Source organism: Giraffa tippelskirchi, chromosome 8 (assembly GCF_054371585.1).
Source record: "Giraffa tippelskirchi isolate mGirTip1 chromosome 8, T2T-mGirTip1v1.2.pri, whole genome shotgun sequence".
In the NCBI taxonomy this organism is placed as follows: domain Eukaryota; kingdom Metazoa; phylum Chordata; class Mammalia; order Artiodactyla; family Giraffidae; genus Giraffa; species Giraffa tippelskirchi.
In genome coordinates this window covers 95,733,063-95,756,516 of record NC_137282.1, presented here as the reverse complement: position 1 = coordinate 95,756,516, position 23,454 = coordinate 95,733,063, and the positions used below count along the sequence as shown (strand labels likewise).

Sequence of the window (23,454 nt, the reverse complement as noted above, 5' to 3'; positions counted from 1 at the left end):
ATTTTCTTCCAAGGAGCAAGCATCTTTTAATTTCATGGCTGAAGTCACCATCTGCAGTAACTTTGTATCACTAATCACCTCCAATAAGTATGTGCCAAATTATGCTGATTCCCAAGGTAGTAATAAACTTTATCATCTGCACAAAATGTTTTAATCAAGCAATTACAGCAAGATTACAAAAGATTTAATAGGGTCTAAAAATACATAATTTATATTGGGCTGGCTAAAAAGTTCCTTCAGTTTTTAAGTAAAAACTCTATTATGCATTTTCTGCTGACTATTTCCAGACACTTCTCATCTAGTGCTGTTTTCAGTTGGTCTATTTGAGAGCAATAGAAAGTGAAAGTGAAGTCATTCAGTTGTGTCTGACTCTTTGAGACCCCATGCACTATAGCCTACCAGGCTCCTCAGTCCATGGAATTTTCCAGGCAAGAGTACTGGAGTGGGTTGCCATTTCCTTCTCCAGGAGATCTTGCCGACCCAGGAATCAAACCCAGATCTCCCGCACTGCAGGCAGATGCTTTACCATCTGAGCCGCCAGGGAAGCCCTGGGAGCAATAGTTGGAATTAATTGTTTGGTTTTCCAGGAGCTCATAATAGAGGACATCCTTTTTATCCCATCATATACATATCACCTTCTTTGGATGAAGACCGGCCTGTGGTGCACTTGCCCCACAATTTTTGTGTTCCCACATTATTGTACAGAATCCACTTGTCATTACCCATCACAATTTGTTTCAAAAACAGAATGTGTTTGTTACGTTTAAGTGGAGAATCACATGCAGAAATATGGTCAAAAGTGTTTTTTTGCTTAACTTATGTGGAATCCAAACATCAAAGTGATTAACATAACCAATCAGGTGCAAATGATTTTCCATACTTGATTTGGATATTTTGATATGTCAGCTACCTTCTGTGTGGTATAATGTTGATTGTTCTCGGTTAATGTCTTAATTTGCTCATTATCAGCTTCAACTGGTCTACCCAACTGTGGAACATTGTCCAGCAAGAAATCTCCAGCATGAAACTTCACAAAACACTTTTGACATGCTTGATCAGTCACAGCACCTTTCCCATACACTGCCCAAATCTTTTTTTGAGTTTCAGTTGCGCTTTTATCTTTCTTGAAATAATAAAGCATAATATGCCGAAAATGTTGCTTTTTTCTTCCATCTTCAGTATTAAAATAGTTACAAAAATTCACCAATTTTGATAATTTTTTTAAATACACACTGATATGACAGCTGTCACAATACAACCAAACAAAATTGTTTAGAATGAAGTTAGAGACAAATAAGCACTACTAGAGATAGCTTATAGAAAAAAAAAACAAAAAAACTTTTGGCCAACCCAATATAAATGCAGCAACAATCATCATCTCTCTTTAGCCCAACAGCTGAATTTGTGTTGAGGGTAGTTCATCTGCAAAGACCATAGTAAATGAACAGGCAAATAAAGCTTACTCATAAATTTCACAAGTCAAACATTTTTAAAAGCTGTTGAAATGTCTCATTCCAGGATGTACACCCTTAATGCATGCGGTTTCTGGACGTCAAGTGGACACAGTGAAGCTGCTGTTGAAGATGGGAGCCAATATTAACACGCAGGATGCTTATGGCCGCACGAGTCTCTGCCTGGCAACCTATCTGGTACCAACTGTATCTGTGGAGGGTGTGAAGGAGTAGGGTGGACTAGATGTGTTGTTACAGGGCCCCCACTTGCAAAAGAGTGATCTTCAATTTGTGCAGCTGGTCAATAGAAATAGAACTTAAGAAATTTTGCCTTAATCATCTCCAACATTTATATAATCACTTAGAATTGGTAGCATGGATTTAAGTCATTTTGGATCTTCATAATAAGCCTCTAGGAGCTTCCCTGGTGGCTCAGTGGTAAAGAATCCGCCTGCCAGTGCAGGAAATGCAGGTTCAATCCATGGGTAGGGAAGATCCTCTGGAGAAGCAAATGGCAACCCACTCCAGTATTCTTTCCTAGAGAATCCCATGGACAGAGGAGCCTGATGGGTGATGGGCTATAGTCCCTGGGGTTGCAAAAGAGTCGGACGTGACTAAGCAAGTAAACAACAACAAACAATAAGCAAACAGAATACACTGAAATCAAGCTACATTTCTTCTAAAATTCAAAACTTCACATTTCTTGGGCTAGATAGCCACTTAAGGGACAGGGAAGAAGTTCTCTAGATCATGGTGAGCAGTGAGCTTGGCTAGTTGCCACCGTTGCATACAACTCTTTCTGGGAATGCATTCTAAGGGGTTGCATAGGAAAGTATGCCTGCGTGACAGCATGGCATTACCCTCTACTGGTGACACCACCTCTGTTTGGAAGCCCAAGGCAGGGCCCCTCACTGGCTCTTCTGAGGTTCCCTGGGAGGTGAGAATAGATAGTGTCTTAGCGATTACACTGTGAAGCCCGCCACTCTCTCTGGCAATGTTTGAATTAAAGTATTAAAGAGAAACTTGACAAAGGGAACGAACATTCAGAAATTGTCTCAGTCACAGATTCAAACTCAATATACAAATAAACTTACCATAGAGGTGTAGTCCTAGGCAAATTTCGTCACCTCTTTATGCCTCTTTCCTCATTTGTAAAATGTAGTAAAAATAATACCCTAAGTTGATCACAATTGAAGGAGAGCCACATGCAGTCACCCAGCACATAGTAGTACAAAACGTAGGTTTTTGGTTCTAAATAATGACCATGAGATTCAGATGCAGTCAATAGTTTTCTGACTCCTTTTCTGAGGAAGAAAAAAAGAAAACCACATACATAGTTCCATGAAATGTTGCAAAATGATAAAAATGTGTCAAACCCTCCCCCATCAGAAGATTTGTTTTTCAAAAGCTATAAAACTTCGGCAACTCTAAAATTTGGCAACTCTGAAATTTGTCCAGTATGCTTTTCTTTTGGTCTCCTGCTCATATTTTTCCTTTTAATCAGAGAACTTGATGATTTAGGCATTAGGAATTAAAACCAGATTTAATACCTTAGTAAACTATGACTCAAGACTGAAAATTATTACTTCTGCTTAACAGTCAGATATTATTGGTCAGCTCTACAAAGCCATATTCAATCTTAGAACCTATGAATTTTACTGTGCTTTTGTTGAAAGTTTTTTTCTAGACTTTTCAGAACTGAAAGTTCTTATCATTATCTTTCTTTCTCTGCCATGCATTAAGTAACATTTTTATTACTACCAGTATTGCAAGGGAAAATATTCAGTAATCTTTCTCTTGTTACCGGGTAATCTTGAGGCTTAACTATATAGGAATGGAATAAAGCAGGGAAAAATAGTTTATTATATTATTATTCATAATCATAACTGCATTTACTTATAAGTTTATTTATAATTAAATGGGAAACCCAAGTGATTCTGGATGAATGTTGGAGGCATTCTCCTTGGCATGTGAGCCAAGCTCAGTTATCAGCAGGGTTGGGTCAGTTACTTAAAGTATTAATGAACAGAATGGAAGGACTAGCCTGCAGTTATATTTTCCCTTTGAAAGGTCAGAGAAACAGTGGAGAAATGACCCAATTTTAAGTGCTAACCAAGGAGGAGTCAAGCATCAGATATGGCAATATCAGGTTTCAATCTGGTGAATTTGTAGGCAACAGAGTGTTCACGGGAAGGGTCTTGGGGAATTCAGAGGTGGATAAAACAGCAATTGGGAACACATAAGAGGGTGCTGGTAATAGATCCATATTCAGCAGCAGAAAGGGTACTCAGTGGCTGGCAGGGTCCCAGCCATTGGAGTAGAGCTCAGTTTAGAATTCTAGGGATCAGAAAAGAGACTGACTAGACTAATGAAGATATTATCTTTGGGGTTGCTAGGAACAGAACTTGGAAAGGGGGATGAAGGGCCATATTTCAGACACAGGTGAACTGAGGCATAGAGTGGAGTCTGGGACATAAAGATTTAGGGACTTCTGTGGTGGTCCAGTGGTTAAGAATCCTCCTGCCATATCAGGGGACACAGATTCAATCCCTGGTGTGGGAAGATTCCACTTGCTGACAGGCAACTAAGTCCATGCACCACAACTGCTGAGTCCAAGCTCCACAACTACTGAAGCCCTCCCGCTCTGGACCCCATGCTCTGCAACAAGAGAAGCCACCTCAGTGAGAAGCCTGCACACTGTCACTAGAGAGTAGCCACCACTCGCTGCAACTAGAAAAGCCGTTGTGCAGCAACAGAGATCCAGTGAAGCCAAAAATAAATAAATGAGATAAAATAAGACATGGGAGCCCGGTTTTGAAATTGGACCATGGCATCCAGTTTTGGAATTAGTGTGATTTGGAGTCAAGCCCATAAGGGTCTAGAGTTGACTAATCATCCTCATCACATGCCACCTTTGGCTCTGGAAACTGAGTATAAAAGGGGAATGAATTTCAGTGAGTGGCCCTAGAACTGGGGAGGCAGAGGCAGAAGACTCTAGGATCCGTCTGCCCCTGACAGAAAAAGGTCCTCCAGAAAACTCAAAAATCCACACCTCAAGACCTTCAGTCCTCTGCTGTCTGAATGCGAGGTATGGGCCTTAACCAACCACTTCAGGTCAAATAGAATATGTTTTTAGCCAAACCAAAAGAAGAGAGGGAAAGAAAACTGGAGAAAGTTTGTTGGACTCTGTTACTATGTTAGGCGGGATTGTGTTATATAACATTGCTTTTGCTCTTCCAGGGATGGCTGGAAGGCTGTGTGAGTCTACTCAGAAATGGTGCCAAGCACAATATCCCAGATAAAAATGGCCGTCTGCCACTGCACGCTGCCACTGCTGAGCCCGATGTAAGGTATGTCCATAGCCAGGTTCACACAACACTCAAATTGGGATGCATCCAAGTTGGATTAGAAGCTCACTTAATCCAACCCTTGTAGCAAATAAAAACAAAATCTATCCATTCTTTGGTATTTGCAGCACACAGGACCACACCTCAGTGAATCAAAATACCCTGGAATAATCTCAACTTGACTCAATTTGACTTCGATAAAACCCTTTTCTCCTAGTCTCTGATTTAATAAGAAATGCTATGTACCACCATCTGAATTTGTATATTCATTCACTCAGTCAGTCAATGATTACTTCCATAACTATTTATTGCATGCTTAGAGTGCTTATTATGGACCAAGCATTGCTCTAGGCCCTAGATTTCCACATGAGCAAGACAGTGGCTCTGACTTCACAGATCTTACTTTCTAGTGAAGGAGTGAAGTGACACACTAGCAAACAAATAAATAGTATAATTTCAAGTAGTGATGAGGGCTATGACGGAAACCTAACAAGGTAAGAGAACGTTACTGTCTGAACTCAGAGTCATGCCAACATTTAAGGGCAGTGTCAGCTACAAATTGGCACTTGTCACTGGCACTTGCCATCTACCTCTGGGTATTTCCCAATTGGCACGAGTGATAAAGAATCCACCTGCCAATGTAGGAGATGCAAAAGATGAGGGTTTGATCCCTGGGTCAGGAAGATCCCTGGAGTAGGAAATGGCAACTCGCTTCAGTATTCTTGCCTGGAAAATTCCATGGACAGAGGAGCCTGGTGGGCTACAGTCCAGGGGTCACAAAGAGTTGGACATGACTGAGCAACTGAACACACATCTACCTCTATAAGGATTAAATCATGTGCTGCTATAGCTGCTGATTTTCAAACCCCACCCCCAGCCCTCTCCCACCCTCCCCTCACCAGCCCCCCACAACCAGGAAAGGAGTTCAGGAGTTCAGAGCAGAAATGAGACATGTTGTGCTCAGGGAAAACTGGCAGAACAGGTCTTCAGATGGTTAGATATTTTCAGGAGCCAATGTTATGAGCCCAGTTCTTGTATCTCCTCATATCTAGAAAAGCACTAAAATCCTCCATGGTAATGACTGCTCCTTGTGACTAGCAAAAGCTTCATGACACTGGAAGAAACCTTCTGGAAAAATGAGCACTTGATTGCATATATTCCCCCTTCCCCCAAATCTCATATATACGCTGACCTTCCTCCCTTCTTTTTGGAGTAGTTTCTCCGAGCTCCCTGAGTTCTCCCCAGCTGCAGTCCTCATTTTGCCCCCAGAGAAGACAATTCACAACTCTCATGTTGTGCATTTTTTTAGGTCAACAGCTAGAAGGAGGCAAAGACTCAGCAAAGGAGACTGAGAGGGCAGGGGGGTAACCAGTGGGTTAGCAGGCAAACCAGGAGTGTGTGACGGTGGAGGCCATGCAAAGGAAGTCCTCAAACAGTTCGATGCTTGAGAAGGTCACTTTCTTGTAAGATGATTGTGGAACAAAGGAAAAAGCTTTGCCCAGACAGTCCTCTGTACTAAGTGACCTGGATCCCCAATCTTTCAAAAGCCCCGCCTAGCAGCTTGATAACAAAGTTTCCCACTATGGAATCAGCAACACTCCAGGCACTTCCTGACCCTTTGCTGACAGAGCAGACCTCTGACAGGAATTTCACATCCCAGAACTAGACTGCAGGCCAGCACCTCAGGGGCTGCCTTCTGCTGCCTCCTCCTCCACACCCTGTGTCCAGAAGTAAACTGAAGCCTGTGAGCGGTGAGGAGACCAAGGCCCCTTCCAGGTTGAGAGGTGATAGGGTTTCTTCATTTCAGTCTGGTTTACACTAAAGTAAGAGGACTTGGGAAATTCCAGGGCTATTCTTCCCAACCAAGTCTTGCCTCTTGTTATTATTGGATAATATCCAGCAATAATAGAAAACTAAGATTTACTCAAAGCCCAACAAAACAAGGAAGTTTAGAGAAGAAACAGCAAGCCCAGAGCTAACAATCTGTGGACATCATAAAAAGATGACTACCTTTTGATGAAAAAAGAATGACTTTTCTAGACAACCCACAAAAATATTTAGTCACAAAATCATACTGTTTTCCCAAGACTGTGTGTGTTAATCACATCTGACTCTTCGCGACCCCATGGACTGTAGCCCACCAGGGTCCTCTGTCAATGGGATTTTTCAGGCAAGAATACTGGATTGTGTAGCCATTCCCTTCTCCATGGGATCTTTCCCAACCAGGGATCAAACCCTGGGTCTCCTGTATTGCAAGCAGATTCTTTACCATCTCAGCCATCATTTTAAAGACTATTCTGCATGGATTTACTCCACTTAGGTGCTTTTTACCTACCTCACTCAGAGCAGTCATTTCAAAATCTACGTAACTATTTCTGGAAAATGAACCCCTGCTTTAGCTATGGTAATCATAGCTGTTGTAAAAAATAAAACCCAAGTCCTCAGTATTTTTTTTAATTTTTGGCTGTGCTGGGTCTCCATTGTTGCACATAAACTTTCTCTAGTTGAGGCTAGCAGGGACTACACTCTAGTTGCGGTTCAGGGCTTGTTATCGTAGTGGCTCCTCTTGTTTCAGAGGATAGGCTTTAGGGTACAGGCTCAGTAGTTGTGGCTCATGGGCTTAGTTGCTCTGTGGTATATGGAATGTTCCTGGACCAGAGATCAAACCCATGTCCCCTGCATTGGCAGGTGGATTCTTAACCGCTGGACCACCAGGGAAAGTGAAAGAGAAAGTGTTGGTGGCTCAGCTGTGTCCAATTCTTTGTGACCCCATGGACTGTAGCCCACCAGGCTCCTCTGTCCATGGAATTCTCCAGGCAAGCATACTGGAGTGGGTTGCGATTTCCTACTCCAGGGGATCTTCCTGACCCAGGGATTGAACCTGGGTCTCCTACATTATAGGCAGATTCTTTACCATCTGAGCCACCATAGAAGCCTTACCAGCTTTTTAACATAATATAAGTTTAGTCCAATGTAGGTTTCCTGGACTGGGAGCAGGGGAGGTGGCTCCCCTCCACAGATGTTTCAGAGATGCCAGCTTCATTATCTCCTAGGATCACACAATCCTTTTTGTTCAGCCCGAAGATAGGATAAGAGGAGAGTAGACAGGCCTCACTTATTTCTTTAAAATCTCAGCCTGTAAATGACACAGTTCACTTCTGCCCACATTCCATTAATAAGGATGAGTCATTTGGCCATAAGGAGTGCTAGGGAACATAGTCCCTGGCAAAGAAAGAAACCACCTCCTGGCAATGACTCCAATCCAAGAAAGGGGGACAAGAATTTTGGTGAGAAGCTGGCTCTGCCATTAAACTATTGCACCTGATGGGTGAACAAAGCCTTTGCATCAAAATCCTCAATTCGGTCACTAGAGTAAGCCTATCATCTGAAATCACTGCAATAATATATTCAAAAGCAATCTAAGCATACTTCCTCTTTTGTGGATTTATTAGACTAGTTCTTATTATGCCTCTAGACTCTCTAGGACTTACATTACATCACTGTAACTGAGAGAACACAGAGCTGTGGTTTCCCCTTCTCATGAAACTCTCCCAAATGACCCAGTCACCACCTTTGGAAGAGCTGAAGCCAGAAAAGTAAAATTCTCTTTGTACTAATGATATAGTTTTATTGTCCCAGATGGACAGTTTGCTGATTCTGGAAGATAAAATCTGCTTTAATTGTGATAATGCTAGCCACTGTAACTAGTAAAACCCAAAGGGTAAGATTAAATGTTCCAAAACCAAAATTAGCATTTCTGATAAATGTTATCCAAAAGTGAATTGAGTTAAACCTTAACAACTGTTGAGAGAAAAAAATTACACAATGTAAGAGTTGTGAATTACATTTTATTTGGGGCAAAATGAGGACTATAGCCCAGGAGATAGCATTTCAGATAGCTCTGAGAAACTACTGCAAAGAAGTAGGTGGAAGGTCAGTGTCTATGTGATTTTAGTGAAGGGGGAGTACATACACTAACTACGTATTTTTGTAGAAGGTTACTGCGAGTCACAAGAAGCAGCTGTCACTATGAAAGATTTTAGTGTTTTTCTAGATATGAAGAGATGTAAGAATTAGGCTCATAAAGCCTTCTTCTGAAAATATCTAACTCCATGAAGGCCTGTTCTGCCAGTTTTTCCCAGAGCACAGGGTGTCTCATTCCTGATCGCCACCCTGAACCCCTTTCAGGGGGTAAAGTCACCAATCTCAGCATCTTGGACTGAATCTTTGTAGAGGGAGATGGCAAGGGCCAACCTTTAGTTTTGTACAACCCATATAGCAAATCAGCTGACTTTGTTACCTAGTTCAGTTCAGTTCAGTTGCTCAGTCGTGTCCGACTCTTTGCGACCCCATGAACCACAGCATGCCAGGCCTTCCTGTCCATCACCAACTCCTGGAGTTCACCCAAATTCATGTCCATTGTGTCGGTGATGCCATCCAACCATCTCATCTTCTGTCATCCCCTGCTCCTCCTGCCCCCAATCTTTCCCAGCATCAGGGTCTTTTCAAATGAGTCAGCTCTTGGCAGCCGGTGGCCAAAGTATTGGAGTTTGAGCTTCAACATCAGTCCTTCCAATGAACACCCAGGACTGATCTCCTTTAGGATGGACTGGTTGGATCTCCTTGCAGTCCAAGGGATTCTCAAGAGTCTTCTCCAACACCACAGTTCAAAAGCATCAATTCTTCAGCACTCAGCTCTCTTTATAGTCCAACTCTCACATCCATACATGACTACTGGAAAAACCATGTCTTTGACTAGACGGATCTTTGTTGGCAAAGTAATGTCTCTGCTTTTCAATATGCTGTCTAGGTTGGTCTTTGCTTCCAAGGAGCAAGTGTTTTTTAATTTCATGGCTGCAGTCACCATCCACAGTGATTTTGGAGCCTAGAAAAATAAAGTCAGCCACTGTTTCCACTGTTTCCCCATCTATTTGCCATGAAGTGATGGGACCGGTTGCTATGATCTTAGTTTTCTGAATGTTGAGCCTTAAGCCAACTTTTTCACTCTCCTCTTTCACTTTCATCCCAGATGAACATTTCAAAACTAGCTTGACTGGAAGATTTCTTATGAAATTACATTGCTTAAAACTGGATATTTTATCATTGTTATATTGAGAAATCTTATGCCTGTGGCAGAGTTTGATAACATCTGCATTAAATGTTTCAAGGCAAAACTAACCAAGCCAAAGAACTTGGGCTTCAATTGCCCATTTATGTGTCTACTTGAACTCAGAATCACTTTCTAAGAAAAAATCTTAGTCTGCCTTACAGGCATCTTCTAATCCTAAAATCATAATGCAGAAGGGAGTGATCTTCCATTAAGTCATATAAATCTGTTCAACTATTTAATTTTCCTAAATGGACACAACTTTAGGCCAGCTTGTCTGACCATTAAAGCATAGAGGTCTGTAGTTGCAACAAGCATGATGATGACAAGCAGCATTGATTATTTATCATGTTCTGAGCAAAATTCTGAGCTTTTTCTATGTGCTATCTCATCTAACATTTACCACACCTCTATGTGATAGGTAATATTTCTATCTCCATTTTACAGAGAAAACCAAGGCATCAAGAAGATAACTAATTGTCTAGTGCATGTGTGAAGATAAGTAACCTGCCCAGTGGGTCTGCCGTGCTCCTGGAGTCCACTGCTGTGGATCCTGTTGAATTCATTTTAATGGCCACATTTTGTCATTAAGCCCTCAGTCTACCCCGAGAGGCCTTATGCAAAACAGTCTTATGGGACTTCTCTGGTAGTCCAGTGAATAAGACTTTGCTCTTCCAATGCAGGAGACACAGGTTCAATCCTTGGTCCAAGAAGTTCTGCACACCGTGTAGTCAAAACAAAAAAAGAAACAGCCTTACAGAACTCCTTATTGTCTGATTGTCAGGAAATATTTTGTTCATTTCAGTGTCCAAAAACAATCTTTTCTGAAAAACCACCCAAGAAAAATTTCTACTAAAGGAGGAATTCCTGTGCTGCTTCCAATGAATTATTTTTACTGTGTGGACACTGTGACTTATGATCAGGTTTCTCTCTTTATATATTTAGAAAACTCAAAACCCAATTTGTGTCTCACCTCTGGCATGCACACAGGACCATAATTATGTGTTCTTTATCCTGTCCTCGTTTTCTCTCTGCCTAGTTTCTTCTTGTGATCTTGTCTTACTATATGTATCTGAAAACCACCTAAAATCCTATTTTTGGATGGAGGTAAAGGGTGGGCAAGAGTGCCGGCCCAGGCGTCAGACTGGCTGAGGATGAATCTGGCTCCATCTCTCACAGACACTATTATCTTGGGCAAGTTAACATATTAAGGTCCAGCTTTCTTTTTCAGAAAGTAGGAGTAATACATTACTTACCGCCTAGGTAAGTAGGCAGAAGTAAATGAGAAAATATGTGGGAAAGCACTGAGCACCATCAATTGTCAGTGTTCACTGAGTGTTAGTGACGATGATGAGGGTGAAGATATTGATGATGATGATTATGGAAGATAGAAATAAAAAGGTACAATTGATCAGCACTAAAGAATGAAACCCCGATATCACCACTTACCAGCCTTCACCCTGGCCTTTTCCACCTTAGCACACACAGGTCCACAAAAAAGACAACCACACAGGTACATGTACACACAGTCCTGTACTCACTGACATGAGCACACATTTCCTGTGAAGTTCATAAGAGTATGAACAGCACTCCCATTTGTTTTAACCTTGGGTCGTAGAGCATTCCAAGATTTTAGAACCCAATGAACATCAAAGTCAACCATTAGCTCCTCTGAAACTCCCTTCGCTACCTTTGTCAGTGTACATACATGTATATTTTTCCTCTAATCATAAGCATATGTGCTGGCCACATTGTGGACTTGTACTCAGGTACTCAGACTCTTTTAAAAGCTACTCACCCCTGGATTTCCAAACAGCATACACTTCTTCCACTCGGTGCTTGCTGGAGACTATTTAGAGTGAAGTCTCAAACTGAAGCAGCTTGTAAACAAGCCAAGGGGACCCTTCAATTAGCCGTTTGCCTCTAGAGAGATTTTGGTTCTCTGATGGAAACAACTCACTAGCAAACCAACCAGTCAATGTGCAGCCTTAGCTAAGCAATAGCTCAGTGGGGAATCTAAGCTCCTGCAGGGAGGAAGGACCTATAATTAAGAACACAAGGGCAAGTTGGATGGACAAAAGCAAAGGAGCACAAGTTTCATCTCATGAGTCCCCTTCCTGCTTTGAATATTCCACTTCTCAGCAGGTCTGAATTTTCTCCCTTTCAGCACAGAGTCGGACACAACTGAAGCAACTTAGCAGCAGCAGCAGCAGTTCCCCATGGGTCTTCTTGCTTTCTTGGCTAGGACATTCAGAGGGTGCCGATGTGAAAGAGGGGGCGTGATCATTAACAAAGCTGCAAAGAGCATGCAGTTGTGTTTGTACAATGCTGTGCATGCTAGCGATTTCCTCTGAAAGCAGTCACAGGGCTCTCTGAAAGTCATTTTCATTGTCTCCATGGTTACCAGCAGATTTTTCTTTTTTTTTTCCTGCCAAAGTGTCAGCAGCTCTGCCACTTTTTATTCTCTTGATTGCAGCTAGAGGGAGGAAGGAAATCATTTCTTTGGGGTCCCACTCTCTAGTTTCAAGATGATGCATCCTAATCTGCAGTGGATCTTTCATGGCAGCTTACTCCCACCACTGAGCAGATTCAGGGACAGGAGAGCAGACGGCAGCCTTGGGTACCCTTTTCCCCAGTCATCCCCAGGCTGAGCCAGCTCCAGGACTGTGAGCCCAAGGAGCCAGCAAAACAGAGAAGCTCCAGGAGACAAGCCTCCCTTCTTTCCAGGATACTTCTAGCTGAGCTCTCCCTGGCCAACCAATCACCTCATGGCAATCAGGGGACCCCAAGATATAAGGGGTAGGACCTTTGTGTAATAAGAAATCAATCATTATATAGAATTTATTATAGTCTATAAAGTCCATTCTAAGAGCCTTATGGGCATTGACTCGTTTACAGTTACAACAGATCTTTAGGAAAGAGGTGTTGTTATGTTTATGTTACAGGTAGGAAAATGTAGGCGCTGAGAGTTTCCTAAGGAGTTCAAGGTCTGGCTGATCAGTGAGGGAGCAGGGGTTCTCACAGAGGCAGTCTGGCCCCAGCCTCTGTGCTTTCATCACCCCGACTCTGCCTGTCTGCTGGGACCTGGGCCTGCTGTCCTGACAGCTGGGAGGAGGTGGGCCTGATGCTGTGGCTGGAGATCTGAGATGGACAGAGTTTTAGCTGGTGGTAATAGATGGGCTTGGGGGTTATGGGATAAATACTTTTGGATCAGCTTAGCACATAACAGGAGCGCCAAGAAAACAAAACTAAGAGGTCTGCATGTCCACTGGTCATTAAGACAGATGTGGGACAAATTTCTTGCAGACAGCCTCTGAACCAGGGAACAATATAGAAGAACCAGGCTGAAACCAGACACCTGGGTTCTAGTCCAAGCTGGATAACCAAGGCAATGTGTGCTGGCCTTGGCAAGCAATGTAGTGCATCGGGTCATTTTTTCTCATAAAATGGGAGAGAGAGAGAGAATACTCTTCTGTAAATTTGTACCAGATTTAAGATTGATGAGTCTTAGTGACTTAGGAATCAAATGGAGGCAAGCAGAATAGACTTGCATATATCACTCAGGGTCATGACAGGGAAAACATGAAATAGGGGTGACTAAGAAAGTTTAATGAAAGGCTATTTGAAACTAGGTCTTCCCTAGTTTCTCAGATGATAAAGAATCTGCCTGCAATGCAGGAAACCTGGGTTCGATCCTTGGGTTAGGAAGATCCCTTGGAAGAGGGAATGGCTACCCACTCCAGTATTCTTGCCTGGAGAATTCCATGAACAGAGGAGCCTGGTGGGCTACAGTCCATGGGGTCACAAAGAGTTGGACACGACTGAGTGAGTAACACATTTGAAATCAACCAACAAGAGATGGTGACAATTTCCACCCCCACTCTACTCCTAAAGCAGGAAAATGTTTCACCCAGAGCTCACAAGAGGTAAGGAAGGAAGCTCTTATTGGAAACTGTGTTGTAGTTGTAATTGGAGTGCAAGAGAGGGGCCACCTGGCAGGAGCCCAGGCCTTTAGTAGAGGAAAAAAGTCATTTTCAGAAAGGGAAGGGGCTCCTCTCCTTCCTCCTACAGGTTCTCCCACTGACCAAACCCAATGGAAGTCAGAGGGCAGGGGACCTGGATGATGACATTGTTGGAGGTCAGCCTTCAAAGAAGGAATCTGCAGGGCAGAGGCTGGATCTGAGAGGCAAACAGAAATATCCAGCATAGGGCTCACCCCGTGATCTTTGGAGGCTCACCCAGGATGTGAGAAGAGGTCTTGATCTCCCCACCTCCATTCTCATCTGGATAGAGTTCGCTTCCCTCAGTGTGATCACGCTGCTCTGGAGCAGCCCCAGAAAAGCCCGTCTGACTGCAAATGATCTCAGTCTGCTCAGGGTCAGCCAAGGATAACCAGACTGGACACAACTGACCCCTTGCTCCCTCTCCCTCTCCTTCACTCAGCACTTACACCAGATGTGCCCTAGACATCAGACCATGGCCATCAATGAGACACAGAGAGAGAGAGAGAAGAAGGGAAGAGAAGAGAGAGCAGGGGAGGGGAGGAGAAAGGAGCGAGAAAGAGAAAAAGGAAGAGAGAAAGAAGAAAGATAGTCACCAGTTACCCTCCCCTCATAAAGAAGCTGTAAAGGAAAACATAAAAAACGGTGTTAACCATAATGCAATTATTTTTGTAGCATCTTCCCACCTGATGGAAGAATTCTAGAATTCAGAAAGGATAAAATAAATGTGCCATTTTCACTCACAGCCACTGTTCCTTTAAAATCTGTATACTAGGAGCTTTACACCTGTTACGTTATTTAGCTCTCACCACCACCATCACTGTTATTATCCTTTTTACAGAAGTGAGGACCAGAAGCTCAGAAGAGTCATACAGTGGTGAAGCCAGATTTAAATCACAGCATTGTCCTGGCTCCCCCAAAACAGTGATAAGACTAGATTTAACACAAGGAGCCCAGTCCGTTGCTCTGTGATGACCTAGAGGGGTAGGTGGGGGGAGGGAAGGAGACTCAAAAGGGAGGGAATATATGTATAATTATGGCTGATTCACGTTGTTTTAGAGCAGAAGCCAGCACAACATTGTAAAAATTAAAAAGAAAAAAAACCACCACCACTTAGGCTTCCAGTTTATATCACCCTTACTGAAGAAGTCTATCCCCATTTAAGTACTCTTTGTAATGCAGCATGATCAATCCCTCTGATCAGTATTAAGCAATTTAATACTTAGGACCTTAGGTGTAACCTAAGCTGAGCAACAATGAAAATCTGATTCAGCAGAAAGACAAGCCATTTTATTTTTCAAAATAATTCTTCCAAAATAATTTCTGAATTTTTTAATCGTTTCCACGTAGATAACTGTTTATCGTGTTGGTGAGTTTAGTTTGCTGTTGAGGTGACCCTAACAAAGTACCACAGTCTGGGTGGCTCAAACAACAGAAATTTATTTTTTCACAGCTTTGAAGACTGGAAGTCCAACATCAAAGTGCCAATAGGCTTGGTTTCCTCTGAGACTCTCTCCTTGGCTTTCAATTACCATCCTCTTGCTGCCTCTCCACATGGTCTTTCCACTGCAAAAGTGCAGTGAAAGTGTTAGTCACTCAGTCATGTCCAATTCTTTGGGACCCTATGGACTATAGCCCACCAGGCTGCTCTGTCCATAGGATTCTCCAGGCAAAAATACTGGAGTGGGTGTGGGTGGCCATTCCTTTCTCCAGGGGATCTTCCCCACCCAGGGATCAAACCTGGTCTCTTGCATTGCAGGCAGATTCTTTACTGTCTGAGCCACCAGGGAGGCCCACATGAGCACGTGTCTTTGTGTCCCTCTGTGCGTCCTCATCTCTTTTACGAGAACACTAATCAAACGGGATTGGGGCCCGCTGTAATCATCCTTCATTTTAACTTGTATGTGTGTGTGTGTGTGTTGCTCAGTTGCATCTGACTCTTTCGAACCCATGGGCTATATGGAATTCACCAGGAAATACTGGAGTGGGTTCCCATTTTCTTCTGCAGAGGATCTTCCTGACCCAAGGATTGAACCCAGGTCTCCTGCATCGCAGGTGGATTCTTTACCATCTGAGCCACCGGGGAAGCCCCTATTTTAGCTACCTCTTTAAAGGTTCTATCTCCAAATACAGTCACATTCTAGAGCACTGGGGGCCTTAGAGGGACTTCCCAAGTAGTGCTTGTGGTAAAGAACCTGCCTGCCTATGCAAGAAACACAAGAGACTCAGGTTCCATCCCTGGGACAGGAAGATCCCCTGGAGGAGGACATGGCAACCCCCTCTAATATTCTTGCCAGGAGAATTCCATGGACTGGGGAGCCTGATGGGCTACCAGTCCATAGGGTTGCAAAGAGCAGGACACGACTAAGGCAGTTGAGCATGCATACACGCTAGGTTAGAGCTTGAACATATAAATTGGGGGTGGGGGACACAATTCTGTCTATGACAATGAATAGCCACTGATTAATTCATTCAGCATCTTCCTCAGTAGTTTCCAAATTTGATTGTTTACAAGAATTTCCTGAACATTTTATTTAAACAGTAGAAGCTAGGCTTCTCTCCAGACCTACTGAGTCAGAAACCTTGAATATACAACCCAGGTATTTGTGGTTTTAAAAAATCTCCCCAGGGAATTCTGAGATGGAGCCTGGGTTAAAATTTCCAGGATTAAGTATTCTAGAAATAACACTGTGCTCCAGGCATGCCTTAAATGCTGTCTGCATATTAACTCATTTAATCCTCACCCTGAGCTATAAGGTAGGCACTTTCATTCCCTCCATTTTACGGATGAAGATGCATAAGCACAGAGAAGTTAAGCTACTTACCTGTGGTCACAGAGTTGGTCAGTGTCAGAACTGGAATATGAACCCAGGCAGTCTGGCTCCAGAGTCTGGGCTCCTAAGTACTAAACTCAATTGCTTCTCTCCCATAGATGGAGTGTTGACCTCAGTCAACCACATATGTGGCCCAAGTAGGATAAGAACTTGAACTTGGGAATCATCAGCAGTTGTTTCACACTGATAACTGCCACTGCATCCTTAGATATTTTGTGTTTAGAAAGAATAAGCAAAACTGTAAATGCTGACTGCCTCCAGGTATAGCCTATATATTTAGAAGGTATGACACATGTTCCAGGTGGTGAAGCAATTTGAAAGCACTCTGTTTATGCAAAATGAATAAAGAGTAAGCACTAGAGAACTTTGCTTCTTAGAGTGAACACAACGGGATACAGGTCTGGTGAATAAGATAAGCCTGAGGATTTGCTTTCTGCATTCCCTTTCACTCTCCAGAAGCACTAAGATAGGGAGGAAGGGAGAGAAGAGACAAAGGTCTTCCTTCTACCTGCCTTCTTGGGCCTTCTTACCTATCACCCTGGCTTCTTTCCCATAGATCTCTCCCCTAGTAAATGCAAAGGGCGTCTGGTCATTTGGAGGCCTTCAGCAGACTGTATTTCTAATGTCATGTTCTCTTACAGGTTCTGTTCTTTAAAGCCACTTCTCCTGTTTTTCTTTACAGGCTTCTAACAGTCCTGGTGCAACAGTCAAACCTCAATGAGATTAATCACCAGGACAATGAGGTGAGCCTGCCCTCACAAGGAATGGTTGGACATTGTGCAGGTTAGAGTAGGAAGAAGGGTTTTCTGAACCACAGAGCTTCCTCTATTAAAGGTGCAAGAAGGGGATGGAGCAGTTTTGTGTTCCTACACTGAGAGGGAAGCCTGTGTCTTTATTATTAATTCTCAGGCAGAAATTTATCCCACTGTGGCTGCGGATAGCTTTTAATTGGGTAGGATTTATTGCATTAAGTATTTAAGCATTTATCTACCACTGCGATTTTGTAATTTCCCTTTGGACATTGAGAAATAAATATTGCTCTTTCCTGTCTTCTCGAGAAGAGAAGACATCCAAAAATTTCGATGGCTGCCGATGCTCTGTCTTTGAGTGGAAGACGACAGATAGATAATAATTCTAGGCTCCCTGCTCCAGAAGCCACACTATTAATGCCAATGATCACAACTGCTGTTTCCTTTACGTTGCAAGGCAAGCCTGGGCCAGGTGTCCAAGAAGATAGAGCAACACTCTCAACAAAGTTCCTGAGGGAAGGTGGATCAGACCAGGCAGAGCTGCCCCAGAGCCACTGAGGGGCTTGTATCTATTTAACTCTTTTAAAAAAAACAGGTCTGGTTTTTATTAGCCAGGTTAATTTCTTTAACCAGCTTCTTAAAACTGATTTAAATATCTGATTTTTAATGGAATTTTTAAAATGTAAACTTAATTTGACTTCACTAAGAATGTCTGATAACTTTAAGAAAGCCCAATAGTATTGAAAATGTATATGCCTCAAGATGTGAAATAACTCTGTTTTCAAGGAGACCGACTGGCCATGGACAGAGTGGGAGGAAGCCCCCTAACAGGGGCTGGGCGCTTACTCCGTATTTCTCCTGGGCTGCACCTCTCATCTTCCTTGAGCCTTTGGATCAAAGGCCTCCTTCCAACTGGCTTGGCATTAATGACCACATCAAAAAGTCCCTACTTCACAGTCTGGGTCTGAGATTGGACACCTGTCTGACTCGGTGGTCACATGCTGCTTTCACCTACCCCTCGTCTTCAGTAGTTTAAAGCAAAACCCCACATGAGAGAATATTGCACTGTTTTAAACTTCTGCTTTAAAAATGAGAACCAGAGATGAGAAAGCACCCTTCGTGTGAAAGCAGGGAGCCTGGGGGCTTGCAGTCTGTGTCAGCTGATTAAGAACTTCTAGACTTTGGGCAACTTGCCAACCACTTCTTATACCTTCAGCTTCTTCCTTCACCCCCACCCCACACTGGGACTTATTAAATGAAAAGGGGCAAATTCAGTCATTTACACCCTAAAGTTAAATTTCTCTTACAGACATCCAACTCTGTCCCCAACTCAGTGGAGCTGAACATCCCCTAGCAAAGTGACAGTTCCCTATTTTTCCCCACCCTGGGAGGCCCCTGGCTGGTGGTGAGAATGAAAGTAGACAGAGATCTTTCTAACAGTGGTAGTTATAACACTTTTCAGACAATATGTGGTTAATACTGGAAAAGTCTGTAGTTCCTTTTTGTGCAAAGCAACCTCTCAGAGAAGACTCCTTTTGGTCTTACACCAGCATTGGACCTATTGGGTTTTTTGAGCAGGTGCCTCAACAAGGACACTTGCCTACAGTGTCATAGCTTCCTCTTCACACCATATCACAGCATGTCTGAAATCCATCTGAATCCAACTATTAATGCTTGCCTGTGTTTTTCTTTAGTATATATGTTGCTGTGTGTGCATGTTAGTCGCTCAGTCATGTCTGACTGTTTATGACCCCATGGACGGTAGCCCTCCAGGCTCCTCTGTCTAGGAATTCTCCAGGCAAGAATACTGGAGTGGGTTGCCCCTCCCTTTTCCAGGGGGTCTTCCCAACCCAGGGATCAAACTTGGGTTTCCTGCATTGCAGGCAGATTCTTTATTATCTGAGCCACTGGGGAAGACCATATATATTGCTAGTGTGAGCCAATCCATATAAATTTGCAAGGGCTAGTTTGCTCATTGCCATTGGGAAATAAGGATAGTTTTGAAATGGAAAGACCACAGCCCAGGCTTTCCTTTCCATTTATTACCTCGGTAGAGTTCCTGCATTTGGCTTCTTCGGCCCTACCCCCACCTCAACCCCATAATCACTTTTCAATGAGTTCCAAGTACAGTCTCCATTATATATGAAGGAGTAGCAGTTAAAACACATACACCCTACATCTGTTAAATAACAGGAAGCAAAACAGCAAAGGCAAAAGAAATCAGGGAAGAGGTAAGCTAGTGCTGGCGAAGCATTATGGCTTCCTGACAACAAGAGGAAAGAGCAAGACATATCCCCTATGGAGTTTGAATAAAATTATTTTCCAAGAATAACTAAAGGACTCCTAAGCTTGTCACAATAATGCTTAAAGATTAAATGATCAATTAACAAAAATCTAACTTAATTGAGACAGATTATTAACTGAAACTAAAGAAAGGAGAGAGGGAGAGAAGAAGAAAAAAAAAGAAATGTTTTCTGCAGCCATCCTCTAACTGCTCATGTAAAACAAAACATAATATGTACCACTTTATATCAGGGATGACTATCACTCTAGAGGCTATCCTGGTCTGAGCTCAGTGACTTGAAACATTTTTTGTACTATTAATTTTTACTTGAATAAGTAATACATGAAAACATTTGCTTCTTAAAAAGTTAAATATTACAAGTAATACTAGAAGTCCTTGATTACTTCCACCCTACCACCTTAGCCCCCAGGTAATTGTTCTTTTGTGTGTATATATATATATAGTATGTATATATATACTTTCTCAGTCTTTTGTATGTATTACCACATCTTCTTAATCCAGTCATCTATTGATGGGAACTCGGTTGCTTCCATGTCTTGGCTATTGTAAAAAAAATGCTGCTATGAATATTGAGGTTCATGTGTCATTTCAAATAAGTGTTTTCATTTTTTCTGGATATATATACCCAAGAATGGAACTACTGGATCATATGGTAGTTCTATTATTAGTTTTTTAAGGCCCCCCATACTGTTTTCTGCAGTAGCTGCACCAATTTACATTCCCACCAACAGTGTACGAGGGTTCCCTATTTTAATTTTTAGTATGCATGTGTGGTTGTTCTTCAGAAAAACTGCACCAATTTGTAGCTCCACTCATAGTGTAAAACATGCTTATCACTGTTTTCCTGTTGTTGAGTTTTCTTATTATTGTTTTAATCTGCATTTCCCTAATAGCCAATGAAAATGAGCATAATTTCATAGGTACAGTGGTCATTTTTAGATCTTCTGTGAATTGTCTGTTTATTTAGATCCTTTGTCCTTTCACCTTTTCTTACATATTCATAGGAGTATTTTTTTTTTTTTGACCACACCACATGGTGTTCAGGATCTTAGTTTCCCGACCAGGGATCAAACCTGTACCCTCTGCAGTGGAAGCTCAGAGTCTTAACCTTTGGACTGCCAAGGAAGTTCCCATAGGAGTTTATTTTATATTCTGACCAATCTTTTGTCTGCTATTGAATGGCAAATGTTTTTTCATAGTCTATTCTTTATTTTAGAACTGTTTGTGAAGTCTTTTCCTCTACAGAAATTTTAAAATATGATATAATCAAGATGATCATTCTTGTCCATTATTGTTTTTGTTGTTAGTATCCTTTTTAAAGGCCTTTCCTACCCCTAGGGACATAACTACATCATGCTAAATTTTCTTTTAGTTTGTTACAAGACTTTTTTTTTTTAATATGTGGTTTCATTTCTGAACTCTGTTCTCATTCCAATGATCTATTTGTTTTTCTTGTTTCATTAACCACACTGCTTAATTATAAAGTGACTTGTTTGGAAGCTATCCACACGGCAGGATTTAACACTGTGGGAAAGGCACCATGGATCAGATGGTCAGATTGTCCTTTGTGCCTTTGTTCTTTGGGACCTCAGGGGAATCTCTGACAAAAAGAGGGGCTTGTCTATTGCAGCCACAGAGAATTAAGTTGCTAAATTCCTGGAATCTAACCTCTCCTGCTTTCATTTTAGCTCTGACAGGAAGAGCACCCCATGAAGAGGGACTGTAAAATATTGGCATCTGCATTAGAATTTTGAATGCATTTATACAGAAAAGCACTGTTATGCATGATATTTAAAAGAGATAGGTGATCCTATATTAATGCACATTCTGATATAAGTATATTTTTGTGAGTGGCCTGACAATCCAGACTTCCATTACAACAGCACTCGCAGAAAATAAATCCAAGTTGCAAAAACGGATGTGAATCCTTGGATATAATTCTTAGCAGTAAAATCTACTTACAACATTCCCAGGATACAAGCACAAGCAGGAACTGTATGTTAAAAAAGTCAAAATCAATAGAAACAGTCCCTGATTTTAGAAATCTTTTTGCTCTACAGCTGGCAGAAGGTAAAATAATAAAGTCAAAAAAATTTAATGCACCAGAATTTTTATTCTAAAAATGAACACCTTAACAAATAGAGTCAGTGCTACTTAGGAGCTCTCACTTCCCTCTCCTCAGACCCTCCTTTCCCCGTAAGGTCCTAAAGGCAGACCATGTATTTTTTATCTTTATATCCCTAGAATCTAGTTCAGTAACTTGCACATAGTAGAGTCTCCCTAAAATATATATTTAGATAAAGAATTAAATTATTAAATTCAAGAAAAAGGCATATGATTTTATTTTATTGTCCTTTCTCTCTTTGTTGTGTTGACCCAACTCAATGAATGACCCATTTCATTTACCAGATTTGACTCCCTGTGACTTTTAATTATTTCCAAATCTACTCCTCCCCCAAAAAATAAGATTTTATATCATTTGAGAGCTTCAAAAATGTATTGTAGATTTTAGGGCAGGAGTCCTTGTCCATTTTCATGACATGGACACATCTGGCATACTGGAGAAGGCTGTGGATCCCTTCTCAGAAAAGTGTTTGAAGTTACATAATATAAAATACATAGCATTACAAAAAATTATATTGAAAAACAGATACCAAAACATTTTAAAGAACAAATTTGCAATATTTACATGCAAGCTTTTTTTGCTAATGCCTTACTAATCTTTGTGATCTGTAATTGTAAGTTTTTAACCTACATAAATTTGAAGAAAATGGCTTTCATTACTGCATTTCTTGTCTTGTTTTAGAAGTTCTTTTAGACTCTTTTAAATTATACCCTTTATTCCAGTTTTTTGTACACAGAAGACCCTCTGTAACTTTTGTGAGGGGTAGTCACAAAATTAATAATATGTGAATATAAAAATGTCAAACAGAGCCAGAAACTGTACTTCTGTGAACTTCTAGATCCTTCAAATGACCTAGAATTGTTTTGCTGATCTCGCAAACACCTGCTAGAATTCTATCCCCTGGTACACCAAGATGCGGGATGAACCAAAGCACCCAGCCACATCACACGTTTCTCTCTCTGTGCCTTTCAGCATCTGCAAGAGCTGGTCTAAAAGTGCAGCTCTGAAACAGAAAACTACTAAACACTGAATCAGATTTCTGCTTCATAAAGCACAAAAGTTACAGTGGTTTTGGAAAAAAAGAAAAAAGTTCTGAGAAGACGATAGGACTTGAAAGCCCATAACTGAAATGTTGGTGGCACACGCTCAAGGCACAGAATTATTACTCATGTGCACCAAAGTGTGTTCCAAAGCCAGCCTGCCATGCACACAACAGCTATCACACACAGCTGTTTCTATTAACAATCTTGAAATGGCTCCTAAGTCAACCAAAACTTAACATCTCCCTCCAAAACTTTCTAGAGAGCTATGTTCTTAAACGAACGTAAGTTACTCTTCACTCAGAGCCAACATACCTTCTTTTTCAAAGAAGTGGAATTCTACTGTCACCAGGGCCATCTGGGTGTGTGTTGCAACATATCTTCCAGAGACTCCTAGACTTTCAGCTCTCAGATTCTTTGAAGGCCCAGTTGGGTCCTCAATGAGGGGCATCACAGTTTAGACACAGGTGGCTGGCTTGCATTCAACAGACTCTG

The 23,454-nt window shown here is 41.9% G+C and overlaps 1 protein-coding gene and 1 long non-coding RNA gene across 7 annotated transcripts in view; one reads left to right on the top strand and one right to left on the bottom strand.

The window, feature by feature from the left end:
• ANKRD55 (ankyrin repeat domain 55) overlaps window positions 1-23,454 on the top strand; it is a 250,275-nt gene that overhangs the window by 181,108 nt on the left and 45,713 nt on the right. For all 6 annotated transcript variants that reach the window (XM_081517907.1, XM_081517903.1, XM_081517902.1 and 3 more), the window contains 3 exons: window positions 1,519-1,649; window positions 4,692-4,801; window positions 17,423-17,483. In XM_081517907.1, coding sequence (XP_081374033.1) covers window positions 1,519-1,649; window positions 4,692-4,801; window positions 17,423-17,483 — 302 coding nt within the window. The remainder of the gene's footprint in view (window positions 1-1,518; window positions 1,650-4,691; window positions 4,802-17,422; window positions 17,484-23,454) is intronic.
• Window positions 129-23,453, bottom strand: LOC145516578 (uncharacterized). Its single transcript, XR_014061511.1, has 3 exons — window positions 23,275-23,453; window positions 2,546-2,755; window positions 129-2,038 (listed from the first exon to the last, which is right to left on the bottom strand). It is a non-coding gene; the product is annotated as an uncharacterized LOC145516578 (long non-coding RNA).